Source organism: Zootoca vivipara, chromosome 8, assembly GCF_963506605.1.
Source record: "Zootoca vivipara chromosome 8, rZooViv1.1, whole genome shotgun sequence".
Lineage (NCBI taxonomy): Eukaryota > Metazoa > Chordata > Lepidosauria > Squamata > Lacertidae > Zootoca > Zootoca vivipara.
This window is the reverse complement of record NC_083283.1, coordinates 12,057,720-12,085,164: the sequence shown is the minus strand read 5'-3', so window position 1 is coordinate 12,085,164 and position 27,445 is coordinate 12,057,720. Positions and strand designations below refer to the sequence as shown.

At 48.2% G+C, this 27,445-nt stretch overlaps 1 protein-coding gene across 3 annotated transcripts; it reads right to left on the bottom strand.

The window, feature by feature from the left end:
• Positions 1-6,062: 6,062 nt before the first annotated feature.
• On the bottom strand, positions 6,063-20,725 carry LRATD2 (LRAT domain containing 2). Of its 3 annotated transcripts, none has more exons than XM_035126252.2 (2): positions 20,119-20,725; positions 6,063-14,784 (listed from the first exon to the last, which is right to left on the bottom strand). In XM_035126252.2, the coding sequence occupies exon 2, from the start codon at positions 14,777-14,779 to the stop codon at positions 13,889-13,891; it is 891 nt and encodes a 296-aa protein (XP_034982143.1). In that variant the 5' UTR covers positions 14,780-14,784; positions 20,119-20,725; the 3' UTR covers positions 6,063-13,888. The 3 variants fall into 3 exon arrangements, with proteins under 3 accessions (XP_034982143.1, XP_034982144.1, XP_034982147.1); XM_035126253.2 differs by having other exon boundaries at positions 20,278-20,725; XM_035126256.2 differs by having other exon boundaries at positions 6,063-14,781; positions 20,278-20,725.
• Between the last annotated feature and the right edge of the window lie 6,720 nt (positions 20,726-27,445).

The window sequence follows — 27,445 nt, the reverse complement described above, 5'->3', positions numbered from 1 at the left end:
TAAAAATAAAGCATAGCATAGAGCAGGCATCCCCAAACTGCGGCCCTCCAGATGTTTTGGCCTACAACTCCCATGATCCCTAGCTAACAGGAACAGTGGTCAGGGATGATGGGAATTGTAGTCCAAAACATCTGGAGGGCCGAAGTTTGGGGATACCTGGCATAGAGAGTGGATAGAGATATTTTTTTCTCCTTCTCAGATAACACTTACAGCTCATGGGCAGCCAATGAAGCAGAATACTGCAAGATTTGGGACAGAAAAGAAATTACTGTATGTCTTCATGTTGTTGTTGTTTAGTCGTTTAGTCGTGTCCAACTCTTTGTGACCCCATGGACCATAGCACGCCAGGCACTCCTGTCTTCCACTGCCTCCCGCAGTTTGGTTAAACTCATGTTCGTAGCTTCGAGAACACTGTCCAACCATCTCGTCCTCTGTCATCCCCTTCTCCTTGTGCCCTCAATCTTTCCCAACATCAGGGTCTTTTCCAAGGATTCTTCTCTTTTCATGAGGTGGCCAAAGTATTGGAGCCTCAGCAGCAGGATCTGTCCTTCCAGTGAGCACTCAGGGCAGATTTCCTTAAGAATGGATAGGTTTGATCTTCTTGCAGTCCATGGGACTCTCAAGAGTCTCCTCCAGCACCATAATTCAAAAGCATCAATTCTTCGGCGATCAGCCTTCTTTATGGTCCAGCTCTCACTTCCATACATCACTACTGGGAAAACCATAGCTTTAACTATACGGACCTTTGTCGGCAAGGTGATGTCTCTGCTTTTTAAGATGCTGTCTAGGTTTGTCATTGCTTTTCTCTCAAGAAGCAGGCGTCTTTTAATTTCATGACTGCTGTCACCATCTGCAGTGATCAAGGAGCCCAAGAAAGTAAAATCTCTCACTGCCTCCATTTCTTCCCCTTCTATTTGCTAGGAGGTGATGGGACCAGTGGCCATGATCTTGGTTTTTTTGATGTTGAGCTTCAGACCATATTTTCCGATCTCCTCTTTCACCCTCCTTAAAAGTTTCTTTAATTCCTCCTCACTTTCTGCCATCAAGGTTGTGACATCTGCATATCTGAGGTTGTTGATATTTCTTCCTACAATCTTAATTCCGGCTTGGGATTCATCTAGTCCAGCCTTTCGCATGATGAATTCTGCATATAAGTTAAATAAGCAGGGAGACAATATACAACCTTGTCGTACTCCTACATGTCTTCATGTAGTACATAGTTAAACTATGGAACTCGCTGCCACAGGACGCAGTTGTGGCCACCAACCTAGATAGCTTTAAGAGGAAAAATAAAGACATGGAGGAGATGGCTACTGGTGGCTGATAGCAGTGGGAGATGCTCTTGTGCTTGGGTCCTGCTTGCAGGATTCACACCAGCATCTGGTTGGCCATGGGGAGAACAGGATGGGTTAGACTGGATGGGCTGTTGCGCCTGATCCAGTAGGGTTTTCTTTTGTGGGCAGCACTATGGGAACTGAGAAAGCAGGAACTTCTGCTTGGGTGCGATGGGTGGCAGCCGAACATTCCATCGCTCTGACCGTCCAGGGGCTCAGAGGCTGTTATGGGAGTAGAGCAGCCCCCAAATTCTTCCCGGGGGAGAGAAGATGCAGTCTCAACCGCGGCTGCCCATTACCCGGTCCCAAATTTGGAAGGAAGGAGGGGCTGGGGGGCATTGGCTGGAAAGCCCCCTGGATGGCCCGGCACTCCTGGACGCTGTCTCCGCCTGCGTGCCAAGTTCCATGATTTAAGAGGAATAATTGGAATTAAATTTATGGACATGCTTCAAACGATGGGGTGGAAGACACTGCCAGAAAATTCAGCCACTGAGAGATAAGAGAGTTGAGGAAACATCGTGTCAAAGATAGCGTATGTCAGACGGAACAGAAAGGGGAGTGAGACTCTTTTATTTTTATGTTTCAAGATTACACTTAACAACCTTCCCTGGAAGAACCGTCTAAAATACCTAGAACAAGCAAGAAATTGTAAAATATAAACTGTGTGGATATTGGAATATATATAACAGGCGATGTATCTGTATTTCATTTGATAAGCTTGTAAGATCAAAGCTTCCCTAATGTGATTACAGTAGCAGCTGGAGTTTGTTAAAATTCTTTGTGGACAGTTTTAAGAAGATTTATGGCTTGTGACGTAGTTATAATTGAGCCCACCAAAATGGAGGCCTGGTAGCGGAAGAGCAGTCATAGGGTGAGGGGGCCATTGGTTTGTTATTAGATGTGTTTAATATCTGGACTTGGCTGACCCTTGCCTGGAAAGACTTTAAATCTGCGACCGGAGAAATTAATGGGAACTGAGAAAACATACCCTCCAACATTTCTCTGATGGAAATGGGGATGTCCTAATGCTATGTGTGATACCTTTGAACTAAAGGCTACATTCCAGCCACGCAAGAGCCAGAGTTTTCTACTCTTCCCAAAGTCCAGGAGAGCCAGAAATGTCATTTCAGGGGAAGGATGCATTCCAGCAAGACCAAAAAAAAAAAAAAATACCAAGGGGGTTTAAAGCAGGCCAGAGGGGGGATATGGCCTGGGGATTGTCCTGTAGGTCAAGTGGAGAAGTCTGGCAGGATGCATTCAGTCCACAGGCTGAAGATTCCTCATAGGCCATACCAAGCAAGATGGATTGATAGTCCATCTCCGCATCAGGCAGCTTCTTATGTTCCTTTGGGGGAACTGCAATAGTCCCTCTAATCCCCCAATTGTTCTGCACATCAACATCGAAAAATCACTGCGGTTTCAGAGTTTTAGATTTAAAAGGAAGGGTAAGGAACGCGGGGAAAGAACGCTCAGCAGGAAAGCATGTAAAAGATATTATAAATATTTTATTTTTATTTTATTTCCTCTTAATAACTAGGCAATGCCCTTCATTTTGAAGGAAGTCATACAATCAGGAATCTTCACTTTTCCATGGAAAGAACTGGCGTCTGAGCAAACAGCATTTCAACATTCACTGACAAAAAACAGTAGTGATTCCCAAACCGTACGCCTGGGGTACACTTTGTGCTATGAGATGGCTGAAAAGGGGGTGCCTTGGGGAGGGAAATGTAAAGCTGGATGGATCCAGCACTCTATGCCCCTTGGATCCAGGAGCTACCTGTGCATTGCTGAATCACACCTCTCCATCAATATTTAGGCAGAACTGCCACCCCAAGAAAGGGGGAAGGGCGCCCTGATATTCTCTAATGCAGCCCAGGCTATATGAGGAAGCATGGGAAAATCTCAGAGGCATCCCTGTTTGGAAAGCACTAATCCCAGTCTTGAGGCCTTCTTGAAAGGGAGGTGCCAGCGACAATATAAACTCTCTCCAAGGAAGAGAGTCCACATGGATGAATTAAGAAAACATACCTTTTGCAAGAATGAAGTGGGCCTTCAGTTTTAAAAACAAAACGCTGTACCCCACGATTAGAAGTTTCGGAAACACAAACTTACAGAATTACACAGTTCATGGAGAAAACAAGAACTATTGCTATTAACATTTGTGGACAGTATCATGGCATGTCTTTGTTACATTAAAAAAAATACAAAGCAAATCTTGCGATGGTTAGAAGTACCTAGGCTGAAGTCAGAGATCACCCCGATTTTCATTCACAAGGCTACATATTGTGGATTAAAAATAAATAAATCATCCTAACCCATTCACTGATATCCAGTTATTCCTCCAGCTTTTGATTCAGGAAACTGGTGGATGGGAAACAAACCAATGAACAGTGGAGGAGAAACTGGGAAGGAAAGGACAGCTGGCTATATATAGTATATAGTCTAATCTCCTCTACCTAAACGTACTCGATTCTGTACAGTACTGTACTGCCTTTTATTTAAAAAAGATCTTCATATTTTGCTTTCCGAAACATTTGCTCCTATACTCTTGCTATCAGGAACTGTGAATGGCTAATCATTGAAGAGCACAGATGTTGAAGCAACTGACAAAACAACCCTCTATTGCCCGTGGGAAAACTCTAGCTGTAAATGTGCTAATATGGGGAGGGGGGGATTGGTAGCATATTCACTTTCCAGACAGAGGTTCCCAGGTTTGAATCATAGGCTAGCAAGAAAAGCCTGCCTGAAATCCCACAGAGCTGCTGCCAGTCAGTGTAGACAATACTAAGCTAGATGGACCAATGGTCTGGCTCAGTAGAAGGCAGCTTCCAATGTTCCTAGCATTTCACAGATGAAGTGCAAAATTCATACCTCTCTCCTCCGATGAAACCCATTGCCTGTTTTGTAATTTGGAGAATTCAGGTGAAAACAGAATGCTTTTTTAAAAAACAAGGTTGTAATTTGCCAATATGAAGCAGCATTTTATGTACTCAGTTTCCTTTAGTAACCTGTTTTTTGTTTTGTTTTTTTAAATCCCTCCTGGATGTTCAAATGTTTATTTTAGTCCTCATGTCAGAGGGGAAAAGGTAACTTAGCTTCAGGTTAAGAAATTTTACTTTTGATTACAGACTGTGCCCGATTATCCAGATTCTAGCCATAGCTGTCAACCCTCCCGTTTTTTTGAGGGAAACTCCCTTATTTCAATCCGTTTCCCGCTGCTATCCCGGATTGTTAGATATCCCGTATTTTCCCAGACTTGAAGCAGCTCCTCTCCCTCCCTGCTGGCCAGGGAGGCTCCACTCTCCCCCCCCCCCCGCTGTGAGCGAGCAGCCAGCCACCACCCCGTAAAATGCCTCGCTCGCTCGCTCGGCTGGCTGCTCGCTCACTTGCCGAGTGCTGCCGGAAATCGCCTCTGCGCATGCGCAGAACCGATTTCCGGTGCCCAGACATGCAGACACGGGCAGCCCGGCACCGAAAATTGCTTCTGCGCATGTATGGACATGTGCAGAACCGATTTCCTGTGCTGCGCCGCTGGGTGAGGCTGCTGATCTCTTATTTTCCAATCCGGAAGCTGACAGCTATGATTCTAGCCACTGTACCTAATCAACAAAGGCTGTGTACATACAAGGCAAACTGTAGTTCGCCCACCACAGAGCTACAGGTCCCAGCAGCCTTCACAAACTACAGTTCCCAGGATTCTTTGGGGGAGGGAATGTGCTTTTAATGTGTGGTGTGTATGGCAAGTGAACACTAAGGGGAGCCTGCATCCCCCTATCCTCTTGATGTGTTTTTTATCACGAGACGGGGTTCATCTGAACTCCCTTCCATATCTTACCAAATATTACCAAAGAGGGCTGCTGCTCAAAAGTGTCTACTGGGCTGCAGTTCAGTAACAGAGCTGCTGTTCTGCATGCAGAAGGTGCCGGGTTCAAGTCCTGGCATCTCCAGGTAGGAATGTCACATGTCTGAAACCCTGAAAAGCTGCTGCCAGTCTGCGGAGACAATACTGAGCTAGATGGAGCAATAGGCAGCTTTTTATGTCATACGAAGCTTTTTTTATGTCATATGTCGTTCAAAGGCACAGGGCAACAGTCCCAGGGGTGAGGCGATGCTATCTTTTCTTATGCAACATGATCAAATCACTGAACCTTTATTCCAAGGGAAAAAAGAACTCCACCTACACATTCCCCTTCTGTCACACCGGATTAAAAAAAAAAAAGGCACAGAAGCTCCGAATTGGGGGGGGGGCCCAAGCGTGGGTGGGTGGGTGTTTGGGGTCCCATAATTAGGATTTTGATGGCCAGGTTGCCAGCATATTTAATATAACTAACAAAGTATTAGAACGTCTGGCCAGAATATTGATTTTACACGGAGCTAGTCTTAAATCAACAGAAGATCATGGGGTAAAACTGTTCTTGGAGTTTAGCCCTTCAGGGTGCATGTAGCAAGGGCTAGTGTTCAAATGTCAATATTAATTCTTTTTTCAAAATGTGACCGAGAAGAGTTCGAGTTGAGCCTTGTTCCTGCTGTGCTAGCTTTCCGCAAGCGGGGATTTTCTCTGTAGGATTTCCAGGTGTACCCCTGGTCTGCACCTGGAAAGTAGCACAGGCCGCCATGTGATCTCTGTCTGGTTTAAAACAGCTCCCCACAACCCGACACCCTCCAGATGTTCTGAACTACAACTCCCATCATTCCTGATGCTGGGGTATCATGGCTGGGGCTGCTGGGAATTGTAGCTCAGAATTACCCGGAGGGCACCAGGCTGGGGAAGCCTAGCGTGGAGCAGCCCTCGCTCCAGACTAGCCCCAGGGATGTCAGTGACTTGTGCTGTACTGTGTAAACAAGTTACCCCTATAGTTGCAAGTTCTGCATTAAGGGCTTTTTGCAACACAAGCTACTTTTCATTGAAAACACTTGTGCTGTTGATTTTACTCAGCCAGCCGGGAATGGTGTACAGACCATCCCTTTTCAGTCATGGCTATGCACTCAAAACAAAACACACGAGAGGTGGCTTCTGCTGCAACAGGCTCCTCCCCTCAAATACTCATATGTATTAATTATACACATGCATTCCTGGAAAAAGCAAAGCTCTCCATGGAAACAGTTGCATGCCTGGAGGGACCTTCTCAGACAGTACAACAAATGCAGCAACATCAGGGTGGAACGTACTGTTGCAACGCAGCCACCAACCCTGTTCCTCCATGAAGACGTCTGGAAGAGAAGACCCCTTGCTTTGGATAGAGAAGGTCTCCAGCTTCAACCAGGTAGGGCTACGAAAGTCCCCTGCCCAAATCCCTGGAGAGCTTCTGCCAGTCAGCGTAAACCAGACATTGCCAACAGGGTGCCCTTCAGATGTTTGCTAGGCTCCAGCTGCCATCATTGCTGACCACTGGGCTTGCTGGCGGGGGCTGATGGGAGTTGGAGTCCAACAACATCCAGATTACCGCTGGTATAAACAGTACTGAGTGAGACGGCCCACTTGCCTGCATATTAAGGCAGTTTCTTGTGTTCAATTTCCTACACCTGCATGGGCCTCTTTGCACATGCAAGGTAGCCTGAGCACTATGCACACATAAACATCTTGCCCTAATCGTTTCTCTTGAAAAATAGGGATAATATTGATCAGACAAATATGCAGACAGGAAAAACACCCCAACATAAATCTGATCCTCCCAGTTGCCTGGTGAGCTTGTGCACTGGTATGCTGACTGTAAGGGGGAGAGAGTACAGAGTACCTCCCCCTATCATCAAGAGCAGCCCCTCCCCGAGCAGCGAAGGAAGCACAGGCTCGTGGGAGGCTAGTCAGGACACGGAGAGAGAGTGCCAGGGCTCAGGCAGGAGGAAAGAGCCCAGACTTTGACAGCCATATGTCACGAATGCTTTGATGGTGTTTCCTGCTTGGCAGGGGGTTGGACTGGGTGGCCCTTGTGGTCTCTTCCAACTCTATGATTCTATGATTCTACCGGCGGGAGAAGAGAGAAGGGGAAAAGGGGGAGAGGGAAAACATGGAATGCAGACCTTTTCCTCCGGTTCCGGAATTACGAAAGAGAAGAAAGGGGAGGAGATTCAGTGCCCCGCGACTTTTATGTTGGGGCGTTCACGCCGGGGGGCACTTCCGGATTCTGCATCGGAGTAAGAAGACATGTTTCTACACCTTCCTCACTGTACATAGCAGCACCAATAAACACGTTATGGAAAAGTAACATGAGGAGCGTCGTTACTCTAGAGTAGTCGAAGAATCCCCTGACACTGACTTTCCCATCTGCCCAGAAAAAAAATCAGGCTTTTCTTGGTGATGTGTCAGAAGGGCACAATCTTTGAATCAAATGGAAAGTGTGACTTGTTTCAAAAACAAGGGTTCTTTAAAGGCCTCTCTGCTTTCCAATAGCCTTCGAATCACAACTTCCTACAAGTCCAAACAGGCAAATGTGTTTTAAGCTACAGGCTAAAGTTTTTTGTTTTGTTTTTTCAAGAAGTGACCTTTTTAGTAAGGCATTGGAAACCAAAGCCTAGTTGTGCCCAGGCTACATGCAAATGTATATCCTCAAAGCACTCGTGACTCATTCCATTAGCACTAGCCAAAGCCAAATGATTCAAGGGAAGGCAGAGTGGGCTCAAGTGTCACCTTGAGAAATAGGAAGTTAAGGCTCAAACATTCAAGCCACTTATTCCAGAGGAATCCCATAGGCATTGCTGGGGAGGGGGGGGGGGCAACTCAGAGTTAAGCAGTGGAATTCAACGCAGCACTAAGGCCACATTCAGACCATACATTTGAAGCGCTATGATACCACTTTGAACAGTTGTGGCTGCCCCTCTCTACAGAATTCTGGGAGCTGTAGTTTAAGGGGGCTGAGAGTTGCTAGGAGACCCTTATTCCCTTCATAATTCCCAAAGTGGTTTAATAATTCACTCTTCACAGGACTCTCTGGGAATTGTAGCTCTGTGAGATGAATAGGGGCCTTCTAACAACTCTCCGCACCCTTAACAAACTAGAGCTCCCAGAATTTTTTGGAGGGGGGAAGAGACGTGGCAGTTTAAAGTGATATCATAGCTATTTAAATGTTTGGTGTGTAGAGATGAATTACCGAGGAAATATGTTATTTTTTTTCTGTATGCCACAACAGCAGCAAGAATTTTAATAGCCAAGAATTGGAAGAATGAAGAATTACCAACGGTGGGTGAATGGCAGAGGAAGATGATAGAATACATGGAACTGGCGGAGCTAACCGGGAGACTCTGGGATCAGAGGGAAGAAGCGGTGGAAGAAGAGTGGAAGAAATTTAAAGTTTATTTAAAGAATAAGCATATTAATGGATAGAACTAATTGAAGTGAAGGAGGTACAGAGAGGTTGTAGAAATATAAAATGTAGAGGAGTAAATATATTTAGATGTAGTTATAAGTTTGGAAAAGGATTTGAAATATATGTTAAGTTACAATAATGTAATATAAAAAAGGCTTAGTTAACATGGAAATTAAGTTTAAGGTCCAGATGTAGAAATTACTAAAGATGATTTACAATGTAACGCAGTTGGAGGAGGAATGAGGAAGTCAAGAGTGTTAGATTTGAACTAAGATATAGAAAGTTGGAATTTTATTTTGGTGTTTTTTGTATTTTGTATTCTGTATGTTTTTGTTTGCTATAAAATCAATAAATATATTTAAATGTTTGGTGTGAATGTGTCCCCCCTAACATATTTTCCCCTCAAATCTACAAAGAAGGGTCAGGAGAAACCCGAAAGCAGAACATGGGGGGAGGAGAGGGGAGATGGTTCCATCATTCTGCTTAGTGCTAAAATGAAGTCCTACTAGGAGTGAACCCACTGAAATTAATGAAATTAGCCATGTCTACTAGCTTTAATGGATCTACTCTGAGTAGGACTAGCACTGAATGCCACGTAGTGAAACAGAAGGCATAGCTGTATCTTGGACACATTTAATAGTCATTCCCCCCCCCCCCAGAAACCGAAGAACCATCATTGGTGATGGAACCTCCCTGGTTCTTGGTGAGAAGCCACAGCAATTACACAAGTGTAAGTGCAGATATGCCCACACAGCTCGACTCGTTCCCAGTTTGGGGACAGACCGGTCAAACCAAGGAGTGGAAAGCTCAAGGCTAAAGAACACACACCAAAGTGCAGGTGTAGCAGGCTATTCTTCAGCATCACCAACTCGACGTGTGGACAGGCAGGGAAGCAGTGGACATTTGACCCAATCTGTGTCTACACCAGGCATCCCCAAACTGCAATCCTCCAGATGTTTTGGCCTACAACTCCCATGATCTCTAGCTAACAGGACCAGTGGTCAGGGAAGATGGGAATTGTAGTCCAAAACATCTGAAGGGCCGAGTTTGGCCATCACTGTCCCAGCACCTGCCAGTGCCTCACCCAAGGGAAGTTTGCCTTGTGCTTTGAGCTCTTGGGACCACTAGCAGCCTTCTTATTGAAGTGGAAACAGATCCTACAAGGAGAGAGGGGGAAGATAAGCATGTTTTCAATTAAGGGAGCAGATTAATATAGCCCCATCTGCAACACAGCTCCCAGCATGGAGCTCCCGCATGCAGCCCTGCTAGCTTGCAAACATCTACCATCCCTCCTGGTCGACTCATGTCATTCTGGTCAAGGGTTTAGAAAACAAGGAGCTAAGATGTGACATGGGGCTAGTTCAGGCCTGCGTGATTAGTCAGTCACCAAAGTCCTGCCCCCCACCATTGACATGTATTGTGACCTGCCATGGGGCTTGACACGCCTAATTTTGTTGCAAAAAGAAAGAAAGATTAATGAGGACCTAATGGTTTGTGTTCAACTTGGCAGGTCTCAAGTCGTGTGTAGACCTACTCTCAATTGTAAGCAAGGTTCCCCCCACCTTATATATACTGCTCACAAGGTGCTAAATAGGAGACTGAGCCTTAGTGACCTGCACAGAATGCTAAGGGGAGGTGGTTACTACAGCTTCTTCCTATAATTCTCTGCTCTACAGGGTGTTGTGGGGGCGTTTTTGCAGCCTCTTCTGATCTTTCCACCCGACCAGCTCCATGAGCATTAAGCACTTGTCAAAATAAAAGCATGATCATTCCAACACGTCAGTTAACAAATGAGTTTTGTTTAAACCTGAGCAAGCTGTCCAATAATGTATAGGTTTTGCTTTTACAAATAAAGCACATCATGGTTTTTTTTTTGGGGGGGGGGATAAAAGCTGATGAGAAAAAGGTCCTCCCCCCCAACTGTCTCCAGTGTTTGGACACACAGGGGGAAATAATTTTCACAGTAAATTTACAGTTTAGTACCTTGTAGATACATAGATTCACAATGTTTGACATCTATAGTTTCTTTTACAGTAGATTTATGACCTAGAAAATACTTTTAGACCACCAATGACAAAAATAATAACCGATTTGGAGGATTTTTTTTTTTGCATGTGAAAATAATACAACAACTTTCAAGAAATGTAAATATTCTCATTATAGGCTTTCTTTTTTAAAAAATACTTGCATAAGAAAATATAATTTTACAACCACTCGTTACATAGTGGAATAAATCTCGTCCTACACAAAACTGAGGACTGGAATCATTAATAACTTTATAGAATCGACTCTGGAGCCAGGATACAGTTGCAGGATTTAACGGGAAGCCAAGGCTCCTTTTGTGCCTTTAATAGTGGTTCAAAGAAAGGAGAATTGCAGCAGGTGCTTCCCCTGTTATGGCAACAAAGTGCTGGAAGAAGTTGTCATCTGTCACAACCCTCCCTTCTGCAGACTTGGACAGAGGCCTCAATGGAAGGGAGAGCTAGGTTTTCAGGGGGAAACTTGGATCTGTGACCACTAGAAAAGCTATGGAGGGGAAGGGGAGCGTGAACTGACAGAAAGTGGGAGGGGAAGCTAAGAAACCGTTTCCTATGTGCTACAATTTCCTTAACTTCGGAGTCACAACAACGGAATCGCACTTGAAATTCCTTTGCCTTCCAAACTACTCGCAATCCACAAGTTGCTTTTCCTGGAACAGGCCTGCTAGCTCCCATGGGAATACCCCAAAGTATGTTTCATGAGGAGTACAGCCCCCCCCTCTCCAATTACATGTGATCCACATACATCCCTTAATCTTGCAATGGACAGCAGGGCAAGGGGATCCCTTTCTGCATCAAGTAGCGGAGAACAGCAAGCTGTAAGAAAGGGAGAGGGGGATATACTATATATTCTGCTTAATTGCACTGAAAACACTTTGTTTCCGAATACAGTACTAATTCTTGCTACTCAAGTCCAGGGCCGTCTTAAGCGCCCCTCGCACCATGGTGCGCCGGATCTCTCCGGCGCCCTCCCGCCCCGTTTCCCAGCGCGGTGGGCGGGCGGGCAGGCACAGCGCGATCTCTCCGGCGCCCTCCCGCCCCGTTTCCCAGCGCGGTGGGCGGGCGGGCAGGCACAGCGCGATCTCTCCGGCGCCCTCCCGCCCCGTTTCCCAGCGCGGTGGGCGGGCGGGCAGGCACAGCGCGATCTCTCCGGCGCCCTCCCGCCCCATTTCCCAGCGCGGTGGGCGGGTGGGTGCAGCTCGCAGCTGCGCGGCGGACCGTCCGGCCAGCGGGCGGGCGCAGCTTGCGGCGCCTTCCTAGCAGGCCGGCGCCATGGTGCCCTGCGCCACCCAGCCTATACGTAGGGCCGGCCCTGCTCAAGTCAAACCAGTGGCTCATTCAAGAACTAAGTTCTCTCTTCCTTGCCCCTCCCCCACCCAAGTGTGAAAAAAGTTGACAGTCCATTTGGGTGAAGGACCCTGTTTTTGTTCTCTGGGTGCTATTAGTGGGATGCAATTCTCAGGCAGAAAACAAGTCATCAAGCATGGCTCTTACATAAACCCCATTGAAATGAAAAGAGCTTTCAAAAAACAGGGCCAATTCAATTGTTACCCTGCACTAGCAAGCCACAAACACTACAAAGGCAGGCTTTTCATCTCTCTCCTTCTGCAACTATGATCCCTTGACGAGTCAAATGGCTTTTAAAAATCAGATCACCAAAAGGAGAACAATTGCTCCCTCTTTCTTCCCCCAATAATATCGTTATGGCGCAGTGGCACATCAGGAGAACTTAGATAGGCTTCCAGAGGAATCGAGGTGCAGCAGGTGAAGCCAGAAGCTCCACAGCTTGAAAACCATAGTCTACTGCCAATCCGCTACTTAGAAAGGGAGAGGGTTTGCTACAATCTGCAGAGCTTACTGAGGTGGGGGGGGGGAAACAACCTTTCAGAAACAGTTTTCCTGGGATCCTGAAATCAATTTCATAAGCAAACCAAATTACAATACAAACTGAGGAAGACAACCAGTTTCTTCCAAATCACTAAGATCACTAAGATCTCCAAAAGCAATTAAATCAGGGTATGTCTGCCCTCCAAGCCAACTGTCATGCAAACCCAGAAATTTTGGACTCTACCCTAGGACCCTTTAAAAAAGGGTGGGGGAGCTATCAGTTCCAAGTGTGCAAATAAATTGTGTAGAATTAATTCACATTTCACAATAACATAGATGTGCCCAAACAGTATGTGGCTATGAAGCCAATTCACACCCCAATGGTGCCAAGTGGATTTAATCCTTCTCCCACTGCCACCAAAATAGTATGATTCCCCCCCCCAAAAAAAACCTGGCCTGTGAGATATATTGAAAGTGGGTCATATGGCTCAACAGAATTCAAGGGAAAGCCTTGCCAACCATTTCGGTAGCACCTGAAGGAAATCTGTCCTGCTACCAGGAAACAGCAGCCTATTGCTTGCAGCCAACATATTTTAGGTTCCTCGGTTAAAAATGAAAAGAAGTTGCAATTGTCCTCCTACACCAGGGGTGCGGAACCAGTAGCCCACTGGGTGTTGCAGGACTCCGACACCCATCACCCCCCAAGCCAACATGGCCAATGGGCAGGGATGATGGGAGCGGGAGTCTAATAACAAGGGCTCCTTTCAGAGACCCCACAGAGGGGACTCAGGAGCCTCCATCCCACAGCCTTCCAAAGGCTGGCTTCTCTTTATTAAGGAGCCAATGCAAAGTGGCCAACAACCCCATTCCACAGTGGTTAACAGTGATTTAGCCATTAGATCCTTGGGCAGGGGAGGCCAGGACTGAAATAGATTCCAGAAATGCCAATGCAAACTAGGAGGTAAAGGAGGGGGAAAACAGACAGCAGAGGGGAACTTCCAGGCTCCGCATTTTAATCATGTAGCCCAGAGCCACTGGACTTCATCCAATTTAAAGCTGCAGGAGCTAATAGCAGGAGGAAGAAGACGACTTGGAACTGGCTGGGGGAGAGAAAACCACGCCAGAACAGAGAGGAAGGAAGATCTCCCTGAGTTTAAACCCTTGACCAAAAAATAAAACAAAAGAAAAAAAATAAAGTTGCTGGTTCTACCAAGCGCGGAAGGAGTTAAGTGCTAAAGCACAGACACTTAATCAGCTTCTCCCCCCCCCCACTTCCCTTCACATGTGATTGGAGTGAAGCAGCCCAAAGGAGCTTATAACAGCTCAGTTTCTCCGCCTTCAGTTTGAATCGCGTCACCCAGGCTGGGCCCAGCGGTGCAAGCCCCGCTTACTCCTTGGCTGTCTGGACCCCGGGATCCTTGCCGTCGCCGTCTTCGGCCGGCTGCAGGTGGCTGGACAGTTCTTGGAGGACGGCCACCCTCCCGATCTGGTCATTCCTCCGCTTCTCCATGATGAGGTCCTCCAGACTCTGGAATTCCAGCGTGTGGCTGCGCTTCTCCCCAAGCTGGATCTGCAAGCGGTACGGCTGCTTGCCTATCCGCAGCTCGCCGCCGATTTTGAACTCGCGCTTGCCGTAGCGGCACCAGGCGGCAAAGCACTCTGAGTTCCTCCAGCTGAGGTCCCGGTCCTTGCAGCCCACCTGGTCCAGGGCGTTCCGCACCACCGTGGCCGGGCTCAGCGGCTTGTAGTGGTACAGCTGGTTGGCAATGCGCCCCCGCCTGCCCTGGCTGGCGTCGGTCAGAAAGCTGTTCACTACCTCCAACCGGTGCAGGTGCACGACTTGGAAATCCCCAACGTAGACCACCCAGTGAGGGTACTGGGCCTGGCAGACAAACTCCACCACGTCCCCAGGCTTGCACCGGTTCAAAAGGTTTTCTGGAGTGTAGGTGGCCAGGTGGCCCCCTCCTCCTCCTCCTCCCTCCACCCCGTCGAGCATCGTCACATCCCCAGAGAAGCTTTTCTGGTATATGCACTCGTCACGGTAATAGATGGAACATTCCACTTCGTGAAGCCGGGGGTCGTAAGGCTGAGGCGTGGGGCGCTCTCCACCGAGGTCGGGCACCACAGAGTCATGCTGAGGCTCCACGTCATCATCGTCGTTCGAAAATATGTAGGAGACCCCAATCCGGGGGCCCTCATCCCTGTCCACGCCTGTCGGATCTGTGGTGGGAACCTCCTTGTAGTTTAAGTGTGTCAGCTTCTCCACTTGGTTCCCCATGCCTGCTGAAGGAAAAAACCAACAGAGGCATTAGTGCAGGGGGAACCCCCAAAGAGAACCCCCCCAGAGCTAGTCCCTCACTTCACAGGTTGCAGAACTGCATGACCATTTATCCCAATACTGCAACTCTTAGGGCAGACATGGGAGATCTTTTCCAACCCAAGGGTTCTTTCTGGGCAACATTTCAGGGGCCACATACTAGTGATGAATGGGGCCAGAGGCAAAAGAGAGCAGGGCAATAGGTACAAATTTTACCCTTATCCAGTCAGCGAGTTTCTGCACTTTCTTCTCCATCCAGCCAAACAAGAGGCATTATCCAAGGAAACATTCCAGCTAGGCAGAACCACCCCATGAGGACAGGAAGCTGGCCTGGTGCTCTAGAGAGAGCCCTGAGGGCCAGGTTGAAAAACATGGAGGGCCACATTTGGCCACCAAGCCTGAGCTTCCCCCCCCCATGTTACAACCTCCCCAGTGTCTCTAGTTCAGGCATGGGGGAACCTGTTGCCCTCCAGTTGATGCTAGACTACAGTTTGCAGCGTCCCTGACCATTGGGCTTGCTGGCCGGGGTAGGTTTTAGGCCAGCAAAATAAGCTGGACAGCCTGAGCTTAACCACGCCAAATCTAGCAAATATACACACGTCCAAAAGTAAGAGACTCTTTTGTGTAACTTGACCCCCAACTTCCACCCCTCCTTAATGAAAAGGAGCCCCTGGGAGCTGCAGCCTTGGGTGTCTAAATCCACAATCCGTTTCTGCCCTCCTTACACTGCTTAGTGACCACTCTCAGGTCCAACCTATACCAGACCAGACCATTTAAACCCGGGGCAGCTCTACCCTGACAAACAGCAGCTCTGCAGGGCCTAAAGCCAAGGATCTTTTGCAGCTCTGCTACTTGAGATTTCTTAAGCAGAAATGCCAGCGATTGCACTGGAGATCTTAGACATGCAAAGCATTTGCTGTAACACTTGTGTGTAGGTGGCTGAGCACCTCCCCTAACCCCTTGATCTGGAAATGTACCTGCAGAACAGGATAAAAGCTCCCCATACTGCACAGGCAAGTCTAAAGAGAATGGGGAGGGGAAAGCAACAGAGCAAACAAGTGACAGAGGAAGAAATATTTTTGGTTATGCACAGAACAGAGTTGTTGAAGAAAGATATTTCAGGCTTGAACTAGGCAGGATGTTAAATACGTCTTTGTGCTGAAACGGCTGTTTTATAAAAAATGCAACAAGCATCAGTTGTGCAGGGTGGGGGTTGTGGGGAGAAGCTGGGGGTGGATTCCCCTTCCCAGCAAACACCAATGCTAGAAAAGGGATTTTGCTAAAGACCTCAGCAGGAGAGGAGAGGGTCGCATTCCCCCATCTGTTTGCTGCAATCCCCATAATTATCACACACACATATACACACCTCTCAGCTGATGCTCGGCATTTCAATGCCTCATCTAGGCTCCCTAAGACCACATTAAGAATGACATGGTGCAAAGGAACACAATGAGCAGCCAAGAGGGGTTGCTACAGAAAACGTGGGGTGTGTAGGATGAGATGCAAATCGATTTGGAAACTATAGGGTGTATGTGTGTGTGTGTGTGTCCGTCCAATCAGCAGTTTCGGCCAGTTCCAACTGTAGCAGGAAACAGACTTAAGGAAGTATCACATGGTGCGAAGGATGCTGGGAAAGGGAGCTCAGGTAACAAGAAGTTTCCCCAGCTGTTAGAAGAGAAGGGGCTTGCAATGCAACAGAGAGACATGGGGTGAATCTACGATGACACAACAGGTGAGAGCCTGAAAGGGTACCGTTTTGCCACCTGCCTAGGGTTGCTGCCTTGGCTGAAGAGCACAGAAAGCAAAGCACTTAACACAATGCAGAAGGGTTGTTGGGAGGCCAAATTAAACCCGGCCGCTTTGACCAGGGATGGCTCCCATCTATCAGCTATGTAAACAGAAGTGATGCTGATGTCAGAGTGCCAGCTGTTTGCTTCTGGAGAAGCTATGGGCAGCTGAAGTCTTGGCATTGCATCCTATGATTCAGTTATTTAACAGTGTCCCTGCTCAGATTTCCCTTTTTATATGTGACTGATGCACACGTGCAACACTCTGCAAGTTGTGTTGTAAAACCATTTAAATGTGATTAAAAAGAAGAAGAAAAGGCAACTGCTGCCATGATTATCCTCCCTTCCACCTACCCCCCCTACCCCCCCCCCAAAAAAAATCATTTGCCACTCTTTGGGAAGGATGAACGCTGAGAGGATACTTGTCTCAATTTCATTGTTGCTAAATGAGATAATATCAGCATGTCATGTTACTTTATAGCAATGTTTCCAAAACTTGGGTCTCTAGCAATTTTTGGACAACTCCCACCATTTCTAACTAGCAAGGGATGATGGGAATTGTAGTCCCCAAACACCTGAAGACCCGGGTTTGGGAAGCACTGCTTGATGGCAAAGCTGTGGCTACTGCTGAACTCCAATTACCATCAATCCCAGTGCTCAAGGGTGATGGGAGTTGCAGCCCAGGAATGTCCAGAGGGCCACAGTGTACCTGTCCCTATAGAACAGGGTTTCACAAACTTTGGTCTCTCCAGTGGTTTTTGGACTACAAATCCCATCATCGCTGACCACTGGTCCTGCTTGCTAGGGGTGATGGGGGTTGTAGTCTAAAACCAGCTGGACACCCAAGTTTGGGGAACCCTGCTATAGAGTAAAAGGAGCAAAGCGACAGGCTCCTTAATCTTAACAAACCACCTTCATCTAAAGAGGAGGGAAGAAGCTAAGAGAGCAAGGAGAGGAACCAGAAAGGACAAGGGCTGCTAGCCATAAACCTGAGCATTTGATTTAAAGAACCTGGGAGTCAAAGCAAAACCCACAACAACAGAGTCACCAAAACAAAACAACCCTTTGTTCCTTACTTCCCATAGCAAGGCCCAGAAGAGGAGCTCTGGAGCAGTTCCACAAAGCAAAAAGGTTCTACTGCATTACAAAGCTAGCCTTGCAGTCACACCAACATTTACTCTGTGGTGGCTCTGATGAAGGAAGTCAGTATCAATAGCCAGTATTAGAAACTCAGATAGCTAGGCACCAAATGTCTCCTTAAACCAGGGTTGCAGTCCCCAAAATGGAATGCCTAGTTGGCATATTGGGGAAAGACTGCTCTAATTTTTCAAATGAAGGACTGGCTGTGGTTGATTCTCAATTAAATACTGTATCTGGCCAATTCAGATGACAACCTTGAACTTCAAGAAGAAAAGTCACTTCATCCAGGGACAGTCCACATATATATTGGCCTATTCCAGCCTCTTTTCCTTAATGGTGACATTAATGGACCATTCCTAACATAAGAATATCCTTCACAAGTGTGAGCAGGGCAGTTGGGTGGAATAAGTGAAGACAACAGTTAACTATAATGTTGTTCACTGCTCCTGCTCAGGCTGCACAGAAAAAGCATTTTGGTTCCTGAAATCCATTCCGACTGCGGAGATAACATAGAACTGATTGAATTCTACAAGATATGTTGCTCGTGTGTGAAAACAACCAAGACCCAAGGATCCCCAGACATGCACCTCCAGATGGTGGAGGTGTCAGGTGCCATACTGGCACCCAGGCATCTTCAATTGGTCACAAGTGGCCAATAGAAGCCAGGTACAAAATGTGCCTGGCTTATTTCGAAGACGGATCAATACCATGCTCTGGCAAGGCCTCAGAAACCCAGGGGGATCATAGAATATAGCAAGGCTAGAGGTTAGACATGACGATCAGCTCTCCACACAGTCAGAGGCAAGGCAGGGTAAGTTTCAGGCTCCAGCCCCAGGCACACTTAACTTGCGAGCAAAATCTCACTTTGACTCTTGCTCCACAGAGTTCAATGTCTGCATCATTCCATCTACTGGCTCCTGAAAGAAGGCCGAGCAGAGCTGAAGGGACCCAAGATGAAAACGCTGCTCTTGCTGGGCGTTTGATCCCAGGGGATTCTCAAAATTCACCAGGGTGGCCCCTTCCATCATTTATGCCCTTTCTAGTAAGAGCATCAGAAGGATCCTACTGGGTCAGGCGGAGGGCCCATCAGCCTCCTTCATCACCCCACTTCTGACAGTGGCTAGACAGAGGAAGGGCGACTGTTCAGGGAAAAAGCACCTCAGGTCTCATTATCAGTCCCTGGTATCTTCAAGAATGGTGGCAACGTCCCCTGCCAGTCGCTGTAAATCAGCCATCCCCAAACTGTGGCCCTCCAGATGTTTTGGCCTACAACTCCCATGATCCGTAGCTAAGAGGACCAGTGGTCAGAGAAGATGGGAATTGTAGTCCACAACATCTGGAGGGCCACAGTTTGGGGATGCCTGCTGTAAATGATACTGACCTAGATGACCAAACCATCCCAGGCAGCTTCCTATGTCTCTGAAGAGCAGATAAGGGCAAGAAAAAATAAACAGCAGTTGAAATGGCAATTAAATGCCAGTATTAAAATTCTGCATTTTGATCACTCTTCCCCGAGTCTCCAAAGCACTTCCCATACACCAGTGGTTCCCAAGTAGGAGTTTGCGTAACCCATGGGGTGGGGGTGGGGGTGGGGGTGGGGACTGGGACTGTGGTACTATTGACATAACAAAACTACCCAAGAAATATTTTTTGAAAATACAAAAGTAGGGGGTCCATGGCTTGGCTTTTGAAAAACAGGGTCCACGGGACTTAGCTAATTAGGAACCACTGGCATAGACCATCATCATCTAATCAGTTCATCCGACAACCCAGCAAGGTAGGACATTCTTCTCTCCATATTGCCAAGGAGAGGCTGAGGTTGGAACGGCCCCTTGCCAAAGACCACCAGGGTACACGCTTATTGAGAGAGTGAAATCCAATTTCATTCAGAAAGACTTCATTCCAAACATTTAGAACTCTTAAGGGGCAAGACACACATTCTCCTATTAGCGGGGTTTTTTATGTAGACAGAAAAATGCAAACGGGACTCTTACAGCCTTATTGAAGCGCCTCTTCCCGAATTAATTTGGAAAGCACCCGAAGGATAACCAAAGCCTTAAAAAAACGCCACTCCACATCTGGGCTAACTTTGCCTACGAGGCTGTTGGTTTTAAAGGGCGTGTTTGCTGGGGAACACGCTGAAAGCCCAGCAGTTCCCGGCCACCTTCGTTTATTTTCCAGCGGGATCTTTTTCTCCGCGAGCTGCGCTCCCCTTCGCGCTCCTCCATCACATTCTTCCTCCAGCGATCAAAGTTTTTTTTTTTTTTGGCGGGGGGTGGGTGGGGAGGAGGGGCGGGGTGCCGGCGGCCACCAGGTTCCCCAGCTGCAGCCCGAAAGAGACGCGAGCAGCCGGCAGCAGCCAGAGTCACTCACCTCTCCCGCCGCCTTCTCTGCACAAACAAGCCGGAGATCAGCCCAGGTGTGCCTGGCTGCCGTCACCTGATCCACTCCCCATACCTTCCCCCGCTCCTCCTGCTCCTCCTCCGTCCGGAGAGCGGGTGCTTGGTGGTGGCGACGGCGCTGGAAACTTACCAAGCGACGGCGCTGCTGCGAGGCTCTCGGGGGAGCCGGTTAGTCCGCCTTGTCCCTGAAGGCTGGAGGGATTTTATTCGTACCCCCTTGGGGGGAGCAACAGCCAACAGAGAGTTATGGCTTCCCCCCTCCAGCTCAGCCCGGCCGCAGGTGGTTCATGGTCGCCGCGCTGTGCGCTCCGCGCGCCCGCCTCGCCAGCCGGCCTGAGCAACAAGCGGGAGCCGGAGCGGGTGGCTGGGGAGAGCGAGGCGGGCGCTGGAGTCCCCGGCGAGCGCTCAGCCCTCAGCATTTAAAGGCACGGCTCTCCCGGGAGGGAGGCGGGTGCGCGCTTTCTCGCCCGCTCGCTTTTTGTTCCCCAAACGCACCAAAGTCGCGCGTCTTTGGTGGCGCTTCCTCCTCCGTGCGCCCTGCTCGGTGCGCGCAGCGCCGATCGCAGCCAGTGGAGGGAGCTTTGGTTTGGGGGCGGGCAAAGATCGGGGGGGGGAGAGGAGGAGGAGTTAAAGCAGCAGTTGGTGTGCGTATCTCTGTGCGTTGTTTTTTTCCCCCCTCGGGGAGGTGCTCCTCTAAGAAAACAAAAACAAAAAGCCGAGCCGTATGAAGTCAGAATCGGAAAGTACAGAGTTGGTGCGGAGGTTGCCAACTTTAAAAAACAAAAGCCCAGCCGCGCCGCTTGTGCCTTTAACGGGAAATTGAGCGGATGGTGGAGGCAGACTGCTTCGTAAGCACATGAGAAGCTGGATCAGGAGCTAACTCCTAGGGGCTGAGGTCCCTGCGGTCCCCCCCATTAAAATTTTTGAGGGGACCAGGTTCCCACAAAGTTGATGGGCATTGCAATTTAAATGGTATGTGTGCACCGGGTCTTGTGATTGATTATGCAGGGCGGGGCATACCTGCCTCCCCCCCCATGTTTTATTCAAGTTGGCACCCTTACCAATGGCCCATTTAGTTAAGCACCCTGTTCTCCCATATGTCCGTGGGAAAACCAGTAGGCAGGATTCCAGCACAGCAGCACTCTCACTCCCCTCCTGTGGTTTTCAGCAACTGCTATCCAGAAGCATTGCTGCTTCTTCCAGCTGTGGAGGCAGGGCAGAGCCATCCCGGCTAGTAGCCGTCGATGAATCCTCTCTTCCACGAATGACTATTCTCCTTAAAAGCCTCCTTAAAAGCTGCACCAGCTCTTCGTCTGTGAAATAAGGCTGCTGTTCAAAGCCACGTGCCCAGCCTAGGCTGGATCCACCCCCCCCCCCGGTCCCAATCAAGTGGCGATGCTAATTGCCATCTCCCCACCCACCCCAATCAGCCGATGTAAAGCATCGATTTGATGCTCCAAAATTAGCAGGCCATGATGTTTACATCTCCATACCGTAAAAACTATGTGATTCATAAGCGCCAAGCTGTTTTTTGGAAAGCACAGGAGGAGCCCAAGCTTGGTGTGTGTTTGTTTTTAAACGACAACACTCGCAGCTATGAGCAGGTCATAGCTCAGTGGCAGAGAACATGCTTTGAATGGGTGTGTGTGTGTATTCAAGACCCTGGAGAGCTGCTGTCAGTCAGAGTCAGTGATATTGGGATTGGTGTAAGTGGCACAGGAAGCATAATTTTAAGCTAGCAGTTCTCAAACTGTGTCTCTGTGTGTGCAGACCACTTGACAGTTGCTGGGGGGGGGTGTGATCTTGCTTTTCCTTTGGCATCTGTATCTTCATCGAAACCGGTGCTGTATTATGAGTGATATTCACAGGCCTTAGGCCAGGCTCCTGGGGAGGCCTCCTTTATAATGTCATGTTGGGGATGGATGGATAGTTATATTGATTGGAGATTGATTGATTGATTGATTGAGGGTGGCAACATGAGAACGGGCCTTTTCTGTGGTGGCTTCCTGCTTGTCTCCTCTGCCAGCTCTCCTGGTGCCTTCCTTGCATATCTTGATGTGCCAGGCAAAAACATACCTCTTCTCCCAGGCCTTTGGCTAATTAAGCAATCAGCAATCTATAGCCTTTTAATCATTGTGGTGGTGAGGCGGTGTTACTGTTTTTGTTTGTTACTATGGAATGCATTTTTATCTTTTTATATTGTAAACCAGGCACGTCCAACAGGTAGATCGTGATGTACCGGTAGATCACTGGACGTCTGTGGTAAATCACTGGCTCCCCCCAAAGAAACTCAACAGCTTTGGCTCTTCTAAGAAAAACTCAGCAACTTTGACCTGAACCCCTAAAAAACAGGCCTTCCTTCTCTCAAAAAGAAGCTCAACAACTTTGACCTGAACAGGGCCGTCTTCAGCATACCTGGCACCCTGGTGTGACGGATCCCTCCGGCGCCCCCCCGTTCCGTTTCCCAGCGCAGCGGGCGCAGCGCGGCTGCCACCTGGAGGGCCGGCGCCCTGCGCCACCTAGCCGTAGGATTCTGGGCCAGGGGGTGCTGCCTGCCCCCTGTTGCAATGTCCCTGCGTGCGGCGGAGGCGGCCCCAGGCCCGCACGCCTCCGGAGAGTGGCCTGAAGCTGCTGAACAGCTGAGAGGCGCACCTGGGGCCGCCTCCGCCACACCTCTCCGTGGGCACAGTGGCGCCCCTGGTGGCCTGGCGCCCCATGCCCCCGGACCCGGGCCTAGAGACGGCCCTGGACCTGAACCCCCCAAAATGGGGTAGATCACTGCCAGTTTTTAACTCTGTGAGTAGATCACAGTCTCTTGGGAGTTGGCCACCCCTGTTGTAAACCATCCTGTCATCCTTGGATGAAGAGAAGTATAAATTTTAACAACAACAACAACAACAACAACAACCTGGTTCTCTATCTTCACAAAAAAAAATTAGCAGCAGGGCCAAGTTGCAAGAAAGAAGATTGCGTCTAAATACCAGGGCTGGATCAAAGAAGCGTTTCAGTTTAAAGCGTTGTAAATTGAAACAGGGAAAACAGGTAGAGAAAAACCAGGACCCCACGTCGCCATCTGGTGGCACAATGTTACATTGCACACACAACACATATAAATTGCTTTTTCTTTACCAGTCTAGCTGAGTCCCAGAAAGAACTTTCTGGTGGTAAGAGCTCTTTGACAGTGGAACAGTCCCCCACGAGAGGTTGTGGACTCTCCATGGTTTTTAAGAAGAGTTTGGATGGCTATCTGTCATGGATGCTTTAGCTGAGATTCCTGCATTGCAGGGGGTTGGACTAGAGGACCCTTGGGTGGCCCTTCCAACTCTATGATTCTATGATTCTTTAACAGTTCTGCAAGCTTTCCATGGACTACTGGAATGGAGCTAACGGGCCGCAGCTTGAGAACTTCTGCATAAGCTATAAATGTTCCAGGCATATATATTATTTGGACTGCGTTTTCTGCTGTCAAGTGGTGTGTGGGCAGTGCTTAATTTCTAAAAAAGAGAGATGCCGGCGTTCAGGCCTATAAGGGAGCTCTACCCATCTGCCTTGGAAGCTCTGTACTTCCAGACAAGCAGGCATGCACAGTATTTCCTTGCTTGGTGATGAAGGAAAGGCAAGCGGCACCTGCTCATAGGTAATCTAAAACACTAACAGGGTACACCTGAAACTGTGGCTCTGGAGGTGGCACTGAACACCAGGGGGGGCTATAGCTCAGTGCCAGAGCGCCTGCTTTGCATGCAGAATGTCCCAGTGTCATTTCCTGGCATCTCCAGTTAGGGCTGTGAATGTACCGAGTCTGGAATCCTGGAAAGCCTTTGTCAGTCGGAATACTGGGCTCAATGGAATAATGGTCAGAAAGTGATATTTTTCTAGAAAAAGAGGTGCCGGAACTCACCATTAACACCTCCCTCGTTCTCTTAGAATGGCAATGGCACCCACCTGAGAGGTGCCGGAACTGAGAGCTGGCAAGTTCCTGCAGAAAAAAAGCCTTGGGTCAGACTCCATGTAAGGCAGCTTCCTATGTTACTACCGGTATCAAAGGCGTAGAGGGAGCAGGGGGTGCTGTGGTCTAAACCGACTAGCCTCTTGGGTTTGCTGATCAGTTTCGAGCTCAGCGGTTCGAATCCCTGTGACAGAGTGAGCTCCCGTTGCTCTGTCCCAGCTCCTGCCAATCTAGCAGTTTGAAAGCACACCAGTGCAAGTAGATAAATAAGGTACCACTGCGGTGGGAAGGTAAACGGTGTTCCCGTGCGCTCTGGTTTCCGTCACCGTGCCTCATTGCTCCAGAAGCAGTTTAGTCATGCTGGCCATATGACCCAGGAAGCTGTCTGTGGACAAACGCCGGCTTCCTCAGCCTGAAAGCGAGATGAGCGCCGCAACCCCACAGTCGCCTTTGACTGGACTTAACTGTCCAGGGGTCCTTTACCTTTCTGACCTATAATAGGCGAACCAGTTCTTGGGGATTTGTTCAGCCTTTCACCTTTTTAAGTCTTAACGGAGGGCATATTTGAAATGTGATCTGCTACCGGTATTTATTTATCATGCACTTATTTATTTATTACTAGCTGGCTCAGCCACGTGTTGCTGTGGCTCATCCCTGTGACTCCCCCCATCCCATCCTGACCCATGACCCATCCCAACCCCATCCTGCCCCCACCCCCAACACAGGCGAGTCCCCACCTCCACTCCCTCCAAACCTGAGCTGAGGTGTTTTGGAGAGGGAAGGGGACGGCAACGGCGTGGCGTGGCGTTGCTTGGTTTTCGGCGCGGTGGCAGTGGCGGAGAGGCATGGCCTGTCTCTGACGGTGGGACGTGGGTGGCTAGGGGCAGGATCCCGGCGTGGCCCTTTGTGGAGGAATGGCCATTGTGGAGGTTATAGCATATTGGTTCCTGACTTTAAGATCTGCCCTACCCAGTGAGATACAGCTTCTGATTTCAATTTCCCAGTATGCACTCTGTCCCGCCCTTGGAGACGCAGTTTCTGGCTTCTATTTCCCAGCATGCACTTTTGTCTGAGTGGTGAGTTATGGGACACAGGGTTTGGGGGGGGGGGTAACCTGGCGCTGTTGTGATGTCTGTCTATGCAAATGGTATGTGATGTATACCGGAGACATTACATGGTATGTGGTCACTCGCTTACTCGCATGTGACGTTGTGTCCAAATTTGAACGCGATTGGTCAAGCTGTTTTGGCAAAAAGTGGAGACAAACAAACATGGTCGGTTTACATTTATATATATATATAGATTTATACACCGCTTCACATCACAAAGTAACCAAAGTGGTACACAATAGAATAAGATAAAACAACAACGAAATATTACAAACTCGGTGCAATTAAAAAGTGTGCAATTATTATTCCATGAAGTGACTGGGGCAGACTTCGGGGGAAGCCTTCTTAAACATAAAAAATGTATTCAGTGCTTGCCTAAATGACAACATGATACATGCTTGTCAGATTTCTAACCACACCACACTATGCGGGTTCTTTTGCATAGAGGTGGTAAGCTGATGCTACCATGAGTTGTAGGGTTTCTGTAGACACAGAATCAGAGAATTGTAGAGTTGGAAGGGACCCCAAGGGTCATTTAGTCCAACCCCCGGAAATGCTAGAAGCACAGCTAACATGCCCCTGACATATGATCATCCAGCCTCTGGTTAAAAACCTCCAGTGAAGGAGAATTCATCACCTCCTGAGTCCGTTCCACTGTCCGACGTTCTCTGATTAGAGCTGCCACCTCTCCCACCTTCTCCTTTTGTCCTATTCCCCCCATTCCTTATCTTTTCTCCTGGTTAGCTTCTTGGTCAGGAGTACATATACAGAGTGTGAAAGGGATTATGTTAAGGTGGGATCAGCTAGGAAGCAGGTGTAATGGGCTTGAGAATGAGGAGAGGGCATGTTCATTGAAGCTGTTACTGTTTACTGGATTCCAGTCCAACACTGGACACTTTCAAAAATGTGTGGGATGTTCACGTAGGGGATAGCTTGGGAAAGGATGGAAATGGGGAAGAGGACAATATTTGTTTGCAATAAAATGTTAATAAAACAACAACAAATATATATATTTATGATTATTTTGCAAGATCTTTCTCTTAGGGCTAAGTTTTGATGGCCAGAGTCGAGCATTAACTGGAAATTAGTTTTAATATCTGTTTTATAATTTATAGTAAGTGCGCTTTTTAAATAAAAATAAAATTCTCCAGCAAGCCATGGTCATCATTCTCCCACATAAAATAAATGAAGAAAACAGTACAAAAACAGCACCTCTTATTTGATTCCAGTATGTAATAAAGGCCTATTGCTTTGCCAGCACAATAATAAACCGCAACACTCAGTATTGTTCTGCTTCTGAGGTCAGAAAGGGACAGAAGATGGTCACCTGGTTTGTGAATCTGAGATGTCATATCTGGGTAAGGTAAAGGTAAAGGGACCCCTTGACCATTAGGTCCAGTCATGACCGACTCTGGGGTTGCGGCGCTCATCTTGCGTTATTGGCCGAGGGAGCCGACGTACAGCTTCCAGGTCATGTGGCCAGCATGACAAAGTTGCTTCTGGCAAACCAGAGCAGCACACGGAAATGCCGTTTACCTTCCCGCTGTAGTGGTACCTATTTATCTACTTGCACTTTGACGTGCTTTCGAACTGCTAGGTTGGCAGGAGCTAGGATTGAGCAACGGGAGCTCACCCCGTCGCGGGGATTCGAACCGGCGACCTTCTGATCGGCAAGCCCTAGGCTCAGTGGTTTAACCCACAGAGCCACCCGCATCTGGGTAGCTAATGCTAATGCTGGGGTGTGTGTAATTCTGATCATGCAATAACTCCCCATGCAGCAACCAGGGAGAATCGCCTCCCCTCAAAAGAGGTTGTCCATTGTCTCTCTGTGTGAGTTGCTGCTGTGATCTAATTCTGCCTCGGGTGGCAAAATGGGATGTGTGGCCCTTGTGTGTTGGGCATGCCCATTTGCTACAACTTGCTGGAGAACAATTTCACAGTGCATTTCAGATATAGCAGGCATTATAAGAAGACCTACTGTTTTGTTGATTTTGTCTTAACTTTGTTGAAAGTGAGATGAAGTAGAGATCGAGATCTTTAGTCTCTGTCTTACTAATGGCTGCAAAAATCGTTTGGGTAAGAAAATGGAAAGACCAGAATGTACCAACTGCTTGGGAATGGCTAATGAATTGTGTCAGAAGTGGCAGCACAGGATAAATTGATAGGTGCTGTTGGGAAAGAGAAGGTGTAAAATGGAATATTGTGTATGCCGAGAGATGGAATTGTTTTGTGCATTACTGGAA

Bases quoted from the DNA above. Each gene is read 5' to 3' on its own strand.
- LRATD2 (XM_035126252.2), bottom strand. From the start codon at position 14,779: ATGGGGAACCAAGTGGAGAAGCTGACACACTTAAACTACAAGGAGGTT.